We start from the raw sequence: 13,036 nt of genomic DNA on the forward strand, positions 1-13,036 counted from the left end.
ACAGTTGAACTTCAGTACGGCTTTCCACCCTCGCATGCAGACAAATTCAGAAAGGACAATCCAAACACTGGAAGACATGCTTCGCATGAGTGTTTTGGATTTTGGAGGTCGATGGGATGATCAACTAGCTTTGGTGGAGTTTGCCTACAACAACCGTTATCACTCCAGCATAGGGATGCCACCCTATGAGGCACTATATGGAAGAAAGTGTAGGTCTCCTCTGTGTTGGACGAAAATGGGGGAAGCGAAGGTGCATGATGTAGACCTAGTGCAGTACACTTCAGAGATAGTTCCTTTAATCAGGGAACGATTGAAAACTTTCAGTGAGTGTAAGAGTTATGCAGACCCCAGACGGAGGGATGTGGAGTTTGCAGTGGGCGACTATGTATTCCTGAAGGTTTCTCCAATGAAGGGAGTCGTGATATTTGGAAAGAAGGGCAAGTTTGCACCTCGGTATATTGGACCTTTTGAGGTTACTGATAGAGTTGGAGCAGTTGTCTACCGGTTGGAACTACCACCCAACCTTTCTCACGTTCATCCCGTATTTCACATCTCCATGCTCAGGAAGTACATCCCAGATCCTCCCCATATACTACGGCAGGATGTAATAGAGCTAAAAGAGAACTTGACCTTTGAGGAGCAACCTGTAGCCATAGTGGACTACCAAGTGAGACAGCTAAGATCAAAACAGATCCCTATGGTTAAGGTTTTGTGGAGGAGTCAGTCAGTGGAAGAGTGCACTTGGGAGTTAGAACGGGACATGCGTAGCAAGTACCCTTATCTGTTCAATGTATAATCATGTGCTTTATTCTGCCTTGTGTAAAATTCGAGGACGAATTTTCTGTAAGGGGGGAAGAATGTAACACCCCTGATTTTTTTATATATTATTATTGGGCTTCGTGTAGGTATCCTCAATTCGCGGAAATTCGACAGTTGTCCGGATCTGTGAATTTCCGGCCAGACAGACCAGCTACCGGAAAAGTCTCCGAATTGGATCTAGGTTTTGGCTACCCCACCATTGTCAGGCATCCCGAGCGCGTTCCCGAAGTCGGAATCGGCAAAGGTGAGCCGGGACAGCCTTCTTCCTCCGCCCAGCCGCCACAGTAATTTGTCGTCAAGTTTGTGAGTAAAATATTAATTTTAATTGTAATTTCGATATTATTATATGTTCAGCATGCCCATACATCACTTATATGCATATATTTATGTAGTTAAACTCTAGGCACGATTTATGTTGCATTCATAACTGTTAATGTGCCATGAGTGTTGTTGTGGTAATTTGGAGCAGTGTGCGTGCGTTGGCGTGCGTGTGATGTGGTGTGGACTATGGATAGGACGGGGTAGTCACGGCTTGAGTTCTTCGCTGGGACCCGTTCCTTCGAGGGGTAGTCACGGCTTGAGTTCTTCGCTGGGACCCTCGATTTGGTTTATTAAGCGAAAGTCCGGCTTGAGTTCTTCGCTGGCACCAGGTTGGATTTAAGAGAGTCAGATAGGGGATCAGCTCCCAATATATTATGATTGATGCTACAGGGTGCGTGAGTGCTCCAAATTACCTTTTTGATGCTATGATGTGAATATGATGTTGATGTTGCATTTCACTCTACAGGGTGCATTAGTTACAGATAGTTATAGAGATTATGGTTAAAATTGATATTTTACTCTCTGAGTCGAACGCTCACTCCTGTTCAAAAATTTTTACAGGCCGCAGGAGGATATTTTATTCTGGGTTAACCTGCTTTTATACTTCGCAGGTTGTTTATCGATATTTGTGTAATTTTATGTACTCCTAGAATTTCCGCATGTGTTAGCAGTAATTATTTGAATTTGGTCTGTAATATTATTATCATGTTGGACCTGTAAACTTAATATTCTATGTCTGTTTGATGGATTGGATGAGGGAGCTGAGCTCCCATTTATTATTATGTTGATGAGTATGTGGAGGGTGAGCTGAGCTCCCCAATTGACTATATATTGTGTTTACAGGTCGGGTGAGTCGAAAACTCCCCGTTGGTAAGTCCATTTCATGGCCGGACTCTGTCCGTTTGTTTTCTTGATATTGGGCCCAAATGGGTCTTAGAGTTGGGTTAATGAACAGTTAGGCTTACTACGGGCCTCGGGGGGCTTTAAGCTGGCCCAGGTCCTAGTGCCGGTCCGGCCCATAGGTTGGGTCGTGACAAATACCACATTATAATATTGATAAATATAATAATATTATAAATAATAATTAAATTTATTATAATATTGATATATATAATATAATAAATTAATAATCATATGATATATTCATTTATTAGTCATTTTATATATTATAAAAGTTAGATAAAATTTTATAAGATGCATAATTATTATTAGTTGTATCCAATTATTTAAATTAAACAAACCTTAAATTTTCAATAGTTAGAACATGTGAAATATATTAATTAGGTGACATGTAATTGTATAAATTGAATTGCACGTTAAATCACATATTGTGTGATACTGAAAGAAAATAATTATTGATCATCATAAAAAAAAAATGAATTAAAAGAAATATTTTAATTAACTTGTGGTTCATACTTTAAATGGAAATTTGCCAATCCAATGAGCTACTGTTTTTTTTTTTTTTTTTTTTCATGGCCACCCGATTACAGTTAGTGTGTAATTAATCAATGCGTCCCAAAAAATCCCATGAATCAAAATTTTAAAGTTTTAGGCTACATTTATTTTGTGGAAAATATTCTTTATATTTTTTTAATGAAGTGCATTATTTGCGTATTTTATTAATAGGGATTTAAGGTTTATATATATATATATATATATATATATATATATATATATATATATATATATATATAAAAGGTTTGTGTTGTTATACTATTAATATTTAAGGATAAAATTATTAAACAATGTTAATATATACTGACGTGTTAAGTCTCTTTATATTCTTAAGCTGATATGACAAATAAATCTCACCTATTTAGCTATATAATTATGTCATCTATCAATACTAAATTAGAAAGAATAAGAAAATATAAAATATGCTAACATTTATCTCCTATTATGAGAAAATCAACAGGTAGACTGGTATACAAGTCAAATAAGTGAGGTTTACTTATCACACTAACTTAAGAGTGTGAAAAGATTTGCCACATTATCATATTTTAATGTTATTTAGCTGTTTTATCCTTAAATGCTAATAGTGTAATAATACAAATCTTTAAATGTTAAAAAAAAAAAAAAAACCTTAGGCACCTATTAACAAAATGAGCAAATCACAGGATATTAAAGTGTACTTGCTCTTAAAAAATATATCAATGAACAATATTTCTAGTAAAAAAAATAAATTATTTTTTTAAAAAATAACTTTTTCTTTTTAAAAAAGAAAGTAATTTTTAAAGTTTTTATAATTTTATTAAAATATAAAAACATTTATACATGTATAACATAAACACACTATTAATTTAACATTATAATTAAATAGTACAAAATATTTTTATAAAAAATAATTTATATAAAAAATATTTTCTATATATAAATTATAGCCACAAATCAAATGAAGATTAAATGAGTATTTCAAAGTATAAAATATTAAAAATTATAATTATAATGGCTGATATTTCCTTTAAATTCATGAAAAAAATAAAACAAAAAGAGAATATGAATAAGTGAGAATCATATAACAATCTATTATTTAGTATCAGCAACATTTCAAGTGACTTAACCTTCCAAAAATCAGAAAGAGTTTTCTGATTAAATCAAAGGATCCTCATTGGACAATCATTCCACTAATCTTCCATTCCAATAACTTTATTCTTTACTTGTTGAAGTGGAAATGGAATTAAAAGGGCTAATTAATTATAGCCCTTGAGAGAAGCCTCCAAAAAGCATCACCTAAACAATAAGCAAACCTAAACATATTGAAAAGATGATGATTCCATCTTCTCCAAAAGGAGGAGAGTGCTGCATTATTCTAATTTTAAGTACAAAAAGCAACTAAAAGGTGTTTTCAGTTGGTTAATTAGGTGGGTTTAGCTAAGCTGCCTAAGGTAGTTAAAGACACAACACAAATCTAATTGGAGATACACCCCTCTCTTTTTTTTAGACAGCATCTCCATTGATCATGGGCTTAAATTTTTTTTTTCCCTTTCATATGTTCTTTTGTATAAGTAAATGTCCTTTCTTTATTTAGGAATAACAATTGTTTTCAGACTCTATTTGATTTGCCATATACTTAATCAATTTTTTTCGATGCTATCCTAATCTAAGATATCATACAAGATGAGATAAGGAGGTATCCTCACTCTGATAATAATATATTATTATTTTTTTATTAAAAATTAATTTATTTTTATATATTTAAATACTAATACTTTATCATTTAAAAAATATATATATTATTAAAATTATATTTAAAACTTATAATTTATTATTTAATAAATAAATTTATATTATATTCCAATAAATTAAAATAAAAAAATGTCTTCAAAAAAATCTGCCTCATTCTATTCTCAACAAGTAAGTTTCCATCCCAATCGAAGATAAAGATGAAGAATGATGCAAAATAAAATTTACAGGTATGAATATCTCTATATAGCTCAATATCGGAACAAGAGTAGGTTTTACAATTATGTATACAAAATAAAATGAATTTAACTCAACTCAAAATGTTAGTTTAAAAAAGATTTTTATATTTATGCCTCTTACCTTGTCCCAAATGGAAGTACAACAACAACAACAACATGATATTAGAAATTAGAATAGAAGAATCGGAAGTAAATAAATTGGTTAGATTTGATTAGGTTTTGTGTAGATTGAGATGTACCCTCTTTGAGAATGTGGAATAGACATAGTAATTTTTTGAAGCTTTATTCTCTGTCCATCAAATTGAATAGTGAACGAAGACAGCACTCAAAATCACATCCCACCTGGGATTTTCTGTGCTTCCCTTTTTATTTTGAATTCAATTAATTTGATTCTTATTATTATTATTATTATTATTATTATTATTATTATATGTTGGAATTTAAGTGGGTGGATTTCATCATGATCACTTTTTAACAACATCAGCACATGGGGAGGTGACACATAAAGCAGAGAGGACATTTTGGCACGCGAGGAGCACTTAGCGATTTTTTTTTTAAATAACAATAATAATAATAATAATAATAATAATAATAATAATAATAATAATAATAATAATAATAATAATAATAATCCATATCAAAATGGGTCAACTTTACATCTAAGATCAGAAAATATACAATAAAATTTTGTATTAAAATTTAGAAATTCAATATGAATTATTCCAAATTTCTATTATATATCTTGACAAGAAAATTAATGAGATGATTTTTAATGGATATGATAAACAAGTCCATCGGTTTGAAATATTTGAATTATTTAGAGTAATATAAATTATTAAATTAAATTATCAATTTTATAAATCATTTAAATTCAAATAAAATGAAATTTTATTAATTTTAATTTTTAATTCTCTAATGGGTCCAACAGAATGTAATAGAATTTGTTATTTATTTATTTATTTCTGATTAAAATTGAAATTCTAAGTTAAAGGCTAACTGCTTATAGAAATTCTCTTATACTTGCCACGGTTAGGAAGTTTATGTTAATATGATTTGGACACGTAGTAAGACATAAGGTCAAAATCAAGTCATAATCTAATGTTTATCATTAACATACCATTGTCTTGGATCAGTCATATCTATTATGGATTACAACCCATTCGAATTGACATTTTAATATATATATATATATATATTTCATTTGGATACATTGATTAACACACATATTATAAACTTTGAATTTGTTATTATTTTAACCAATTTTTTTAATTTTAAATAATTAAATCAAACCTTTTAAAATTACAACTACATTTTATTCATAAATTTCAATAGATAAATTATAAATTAATTTTTGAAGTTTGACAAAATTTATAATTTAATCCCTCTATCAAATTAATCGTTAATTATAGCAAAAATATAAAATTCCCTTTAACTCTAATGGAAAGCCGCAAATTTTTCTGCTCTAATCTTGTTGCACATACTCTGATCGCATTAAGACTCACCTCTATTTGTTAGCCTATCCCAAATGAACTTATAGCATCTGAAAACGCAAAAATTGAAGCTCTGGTGAGAGATTTCGTAGGTCGAGTTATAACTCGTAAACCTAACTTAATTAGGTCTTTGTTTTAACAATGCAATATTTTTCTATTTTATTTTAAAAATAAAATTTTCACTGATTAAAATCTAAATAAACATATATTAGAAAAAAGTAAGAAAAATTCTAAAATAATTTTAAAAATTTGATGGACAGGAAGAAAAATTAATTTTGATTATGAGTGAGTGCCAATGGTTCAATTCAATTTTGTTTGAACGCCATAAAATTAAATAAATTAAACATAAGAAAAATATAAATTAAACCAAACTAATTAAAGTGAAAAACTAAATGAAATCAAATCAATCCAATTTAATTAGTTTGATTCATCAAATTTCTTCTTTTTTTTTTTTTTAATCTTTAGTTTCACTTCAAGAAATCATTTATTCCATTTCAAAAGTGAACATATCAAATAAAAAAACTTAAAATTTCAGTACATTACTTAAACAAAGGCATCAAAAGATCAAATCATCAAGAGTAAATATAGATTGCAGCAATACACACAAAAAATCTAAGCAAAAGCGATGAAACACAAAAAGTGTAAATGTAATTGTACCACTGCCACCCACATTAATTACGAAATAAAAGTGAAAGAGAGAGTGGGAAAATGGATTTTGATTTTTGAATAGGAGCCAAAAGGAGTGCCTGTGCAGCCGCTGTGCCGCCAGTAAAAACTCAAGAGAACGCTTTCAGGCTGAGCCTTAGCTGACGACCCAAATTCCACTTACTTTTAAACCTGCCCTTCCGCTTCAAATTTTTTCATCTACAATTTTGGTCAACATAATCTATTCAAATTGTCTCTCGCACACATCCAGATTTTTTTTTTAATTAATTACCAAATTAAAAAAGAATATATTTTTTTTACTTTTTACTTTTGACCCTCTGGGGAGTGGTGCAAAATTGGGATTTGACCTGGCACGAGTTTCACTTGAAATTTGGGCTGGCGTGCCCATTCTCTGCAAACTGCTCTGCTCTTATTCAATTAAATAATTTAATTGATTGATTAATGGCTAAAAATGGTCAAAATCCATCCTTCAAGCTAAGTAAACAGCAGGAGATGTTGTGTAGAGAGAGAGAGAGAGAGAGAGAGAGAGATGAAGCTTTCCGCAAGCGGGCCGATACACGTGGACTTGATTACAGTCTACAGAAATTAATTAAGTTGATTTGATAGGATACTCTACCGAAAATCTCGGACGTCTTATTTCATAAATCAGTATCAGAATCTAAGTTAAGGATAGTGTGGCAGATCTTTATGCCGATAAATAAAAAACTCAAATAACGATGTGATTAGACATTAACGATGAAATCCAGCCAGCCGGCTACGTGACCATGTGATATCATATTTTCTGCCACCAACTTCCGTGTTGGCTTCTGATTATTCAGTTAATCTGTCAATTAATAAGAAATTATTTCCACTAGTTACTATAATTAATCAAATATTATTGAGCTCAAATTCAACTTGATCATACAAGTGTGTTTAAAATACACGTGTTATATTCGTTTAATTTTATTATACGTGCATATATGAATCGCCTATGGCACTTGCACCCACACAATGAATGGAGGAGAGGATAAAGGAAAAAAAAAATATAGTCAAAGAAATTCATTTAATTCTTTTACCTAAAGAGATTCGGCATTAAATTGAGCCTCATTGTCCAAGTCCTAATAGACGGCTGCTCACTTGGAGAATATGCTTCATGGGCATGTGCTAGAGATGAAGAGGTTGCTCTACCAATATGTCACATTTTAAATCTGAAAGGGATCACAAATGAAAAATGTATATTAATTACACAGAAATCAGGAATTGTTTTGGTTAAAAAACTAGTGGGAAACGAGATTTCCATTTGAAATTTTGTTTAAATTTTAGAGATGTATTGATTAATGGGTTAAATTTGTGATTTTCAGATTTTTTTTTTCTTTTTTAGAAGATAATAGAGAGAAAATGGGCTTGCTTGCATGTGGGTATGGATGTTTGTTGAACATCGAAGGGAAAGAGAGAAAACCACCCATGCCTTGCTTGGATTTAGTGAATTTTCCATTAGGAAAGCTACAAAACCACACGCTTTTAATTTTAAGCCATAAACAGCTTTTCAAAGCTCACATGCTTCTGCAGCTGCTTTTTTTTTTATTTTTTATTTTTTTATAAATATTAAATTTATTTATAATTTTCAGTATTAAAAAACTACTTTTCATACCATGGCTAGCGGTTTATGGTCCCCAGCTGTTAGTTGCGAGTATTAACGGTGGCTAATTTCTGAAGGTCATGTCCCTCTCCCAAATTTCTATAAATTCCACCTCACCCGATCCAACCTTTCTTCACTCAGCTGCTTCACATTTTCTCTGTATTTACTAGCTCTTCCTTTCCAAGATCCAGACTTCATGTAATCATCTTGTCTCTCTTCCCTTGCGTTTTCTTTTCTACTTTTCCTTCAATGAGCCCGTAAAAAAGAAAAATGCTAATGAAATGGTTCACTTTCTTGTGCAGGAAAATGGCTCTTGTTGGAGTTATATTTGTGGGTTTGCTTGCTATGGTCTCTTCTGTCAATGGTTATGGTGGTGGTGGCTGGATTAATGCTCATGCTACCTTCTATGGAGGTGGTGATGCTTCTGGCACAATGGGTATGGACATTATGCATCAATGAAGAATTTTTTTTTTTGAAGTTTATGCCTTTTTAGATACCCCCATTTGACTAATTTTGTTGTTTTTGGTAAAAATTGCAGGTGGAGCTTGTGGTTATGGAAACCTGTACAGCCAGGGGTATGGGACGAACACTGCAGCTTTGAGCACTGCTCTGTTCAACAATGGGTTGAGCTGTGGATCTTGCTACGAGATTAGGTGTGTGAATGACCCTAAATGGTGCCTGCCTGGCTCCATTGTGGTCACAGCCACCAATTTCTGCCCTCCAAACAATGCTCTGCCTAACAATGCAGGGGGTTGGTGCAACCCTCCTCAGCAACACTTTGACCTCTCCCAGCCTGTCTTCCAGCATATTGCTCAATACAGAGCTGGAATTGTTCCTGTGGCCTACAGAAGGTATTTTGTTCTTCTTAGCTTGATATTAGCTCTTAAATTTTGTTCTTCTGAAGCTAATTTCAGCTTTTTTTTGCTAATTGGGCCTCTAACAAATTTACTTTGGTGGTTGGTTTTTATAGGGTACCCTGCAGGAGGACAGGAGGCATAAGGTTCACAGTCAATGGCCACTCCTACTTCAACCTGGTTCTAATCACTAACGTTGGAGGTGCTGGTGATGTGCATGCTGTAGCCATCAAGGGGTCCAGAACCGGTTGGCAACCAATGTCAAGAAACTGGGGCCAAAACTGGCAGAGCAACAGTCTTATGAACGGACAAAGCCTCTCATTTAAGGTCACCACCAGCGATGGCCGTAGCGTGGTCTCCTATAATGTTGCTCCTCCAAACTGGTCCTTTGGGCAGACCTTCTCTGGCGGCCAATTCCGCTAGGGTACTATGCCACATATGCCCTTCAGCCTAGGGTTTTACTTTTATATACTTGGGGTATCAAAAGTAATATTAGTGTGAGGTTAGGCTATATATATAATATATAATACTGAGTCCGGGAGGTCAGTGTTTGGCCTCCTGGGTCAAAATGAGTATTAGGGCTTATTTTAAGTTGCCCTTTCCCTCATTTTGAGGTAATAGTTAGGTCACTCTTTGGAGGGTGTCCTACACTTGGAGGGACCTTTTATATTAGTGTTGGCGGTCTTCTCATTTTTTCTTCTGCTGTAATAAGGCAGAAGATGGCAGAGGTGGACTCTTACCACCCGCCACTAGCATTTGAATATTTTTTTTTATCCCATTGGATGCCTTTTTTTTTTTGTCATTGTAATCAACTTTGGGAGGAATCAACGCCCCTCAGTTGCTATATTTAAGTTTGAACTATATGAGAGTGTAGATCTCCAATTTCTGCTAGTAATGGGAGTGAAAATATATATTAAATTTGGTGTTTGTTGTTTTTTCTTTAGCTTGGAAGTTGGAAGCTTCATTATCTTTTGGGGTCAATTGGGTCTAAATGCCTTCTTCACAGCCATCCTTTCAGGCTAAAGCAGCAGCTAATTCAATAGAAAAAAACCCACGCATGTGGAAGGTCCAACTCTTCATCCTAATAATAATAATAATAATAATATCAACTCCATGTATTGCAAGCCACAGAATTACCAAGAGAACATGCGTATGCCTACTTTCCTTCTTAAGAATCGATTATCTAAATTTACTAAAAATAATATATTGTTTTAAAATATCCAATAAAATATTTTTAAAGTGATGATTGAATAAATGATATTTGTTAGTTATGTACTTTGTTCGAAGGTATGGAGGACTGGATTCAAACACAATTCATATCGATGTCCTTGTGAATGTCTTGTCCATTAGCTTCTGAGGTCCCTTCCTATGCAGATTTCCTTTCAGATTCATAACTGTTTCCAAATACCAACAAGAGAATCTGAGATAAGCTCAACATAAAAATAAAAAAATATGTTTACCAATTTAATATTATTTTTCAGTTCTGAAAAAAATCTCATGTGAATCAATTCCCCATATCATCAATCCCCTCATCAGATTGAAACTCCAAAGAATGGTCCAATTGCGTTTTCAAGATAATAAATGGATGGTTTCTTCTTTATTGCAGGTGTAGAAAAAGAGTGACAAATTGGGTTTTCAGGATAATAAATGGATGGTTTCTTCTCTGTTGCAGGTGTAGAAAAAGAGTGACAAAGGAAATTCCAGATACCTCATCTCATCTTCAGAAATTTCCATCTGGTTCTGTTTGTAACATGTTCTTCGAAGCCATCAACTTTACATAATTTTAACTTAACATCCCACTTTTTTTTCCTATAATTGATTCTAATTGAAATTTGAATGCACGAATCTAATACCATTAAGTTAAAATTTATTAATTAATTTTTAGTTAATAAACTATAGAAACATAATTATTTTCCAAGTAGTTTCTTTTTGCCACTTATGAATTTGATTTTCATGACTTTTTTTTCTTTTTTAATAAAAAAATGCGGTATTTATCCCAAAAAAAAAAAACTCTTGTAGCTGTCAAAATTTATTTTTTTTCTATAAAATAGTAAAAAATTTACTACTAAAAAAAGATAAATTATTTTTAGTTTTTGAATTATGTTAAAATTAATATATATATATTGCTTGATTTTTAAAAGTTAATGATTTTAGTCTGTAATTTAACTCTATCAAATTGAAAGTTACTCTGACCAATAAATTCACAAAATGCCATTAGTGGATGATGAAATATTTGTTGTGCCCCTAAGAAATCTCTTAAAAATTGTCACTCTCTCTCGACATCTCTCACACTCAATCTCTCAGACCTAATGAAATCCATATTGCTCCCAGCCAGATTCTTGATGAATTGATTTCCCAACTAGCAATGCAAAGAGAACCCAAGTTTATGCAACTTGATAAAACAGTTCCCTGGCCTTAATACCATGTGATTATTGTATTCCATGTAATTGTGTTATTTTCAGGCATTTCATCAAACAAAGACGAGCATTATACAACATAAGCATGGAGAAGAGAAGTGGCAACATAGACGTGAGGGATGAATCCAATGTTAATCAACAAAATTAAAAAGATCAATACAACCCAAGAATCAATAACACATAAAAATGCTAATCAAGAGAGAGTACGTATAAAAAAGAAGAAAAAAAAGAGGTCAATACACAAAATCGACAAGGATGTTATTGGAAGAGTGCTTGGGACTAGTTTGAGAATGGAAAGGAGTTGCTCATGCAATCGCTAGATGAAACGGAGGCTTTCGGTTTTCGATTGAAGGTGCTAGTAAAGATAATGAAATCATGTAACTTCAAGAGTTTTAGGAAATTGAGGCGGCATTGAAGAGGTGTTTCTACGGATATAAGCAATTTTCGTGGTGGTGGTTACGGGCAGCTTGGAAGTTGATCTACCATCACTTTTTGCTCCTTGAAGCAAATACACTTTTTCAACATCGCCCACAAAATTGAACAAAGTCTTGGGTGCCTAAAAATTTAAAACACAAGTAGATTTTCAAAAACCCAATCTGAAAAGGGAAAAATGCATTTAAGGGGTGAAAGACCTAATGGATTACGGATGTTCAGTTTCAGTTCAGTTTGGGATTTGTCTAGGAATTGTAACCGAACTGGAATTTCGAAATTTCAGTACGGTTCCAGTTCGGTTTTTCGTTATTTTGATTTCAATTCGGTATAGTTCTCGGTTCTTTGATTTCGGTTCGGTTCGGTACGATTTCATTTCGGTTCTTATTTCTTAAAATAATTTTATGTAATTATTTCCTTAAAAAGTCATACTTGAATTAGCATTTAAGTTTTGAATTGAGTTATTAATACATAATATATTATATAATATATCTTTTAGCTATACTTAAATTATATAATCTTTAATTATAAGGTGTATATATAATATACATTTTAACTATTTATTAATCATATAATATTTAACCATAAGATACAAATATAATTAAGAATTAATATATATATATATATATATATATATATATATATATATATATATATATATATATATATATAAAAGATAATAGTATATTTATAATTAAGAATGATAAGGTAATTTAATGTATTTATAATTAAAATTATTAAGAAAATATAGAAAAATGAAATGTAATATTAAGTTATATTTAGTTCATAATTATATATACGTATATAAGTATATATAATTATATTGAAAGTATATAATACATCTAAAAAAAATATAAAAAAAACATATATATAAAATCGTTTCTCGGTTTGATTTCGGTACGGTTCCGATTCGGTTTTTAGTGAAGAACCATAATAGAACAAAAGTATTAAAATAAATTCGGTTGGGTATAATTCCTATCGGTTCGATACGGTTCTTTGG

At 31.9% G+C, this 13,036-nt stretch overlaps 1 protein-coding gene and 1 long non-coding RNA gene across 2 annotated transcripts; both read left to right on the top strand.

Annotated features, from left to right (window-relative positions):
• Window positions 1-372: 372 nt before the first annotated feature.
• On the top strand, window positions 373-1,922 carry LOC131174398 (uncharacterized). Its single transcript, XR_009144664.1, has 2 exons — window positions 373-1,122; window positions 1,702-1,922. It is a non-coding gene; the product is annotated as an uncharacterized LOC131174398 (long non-coding RNA).
• Window positions 1,923-8,376: 6,454 nt separating this feature from the next.
• Window positions 8,377-10,108, top strand: LOC110673151 (expansin-A1). The gene is made up of 4 exons (XM_021836196.2): window positions 8,377-8,534; window positions 8,639-8,772; window positions 8,875-9,187; window positions 9,307-10,108. Coding segments are annotated over exons 1-4 (756 nt in total). The 5' UTR covers window positions 8,377-8,532; the 3' UTR covers window positions 9,614-10,108.
• The last annotated feature ends 2,928 nt before the right edge of the window (window positions 10,109-13,036 follow it).

The sequence above is a fragment of the Hevea brasiliensis genome, chromosome 2, assembly GCF_030052815.1.
Source record: "Hevea brasiliensis isolate MT/VB/25A 57/8 chromosome 2, ASM3005281v1, whole genome shotgun sequence".
NCBI classification, from domain to species: domain Eukaryota; kingdom Viridiplantae; phylum Streptophyta; class Magnoliopsida; order Malpighiales; family Euphorbiaceae; genus Hevea; species Hevea brasiliensis.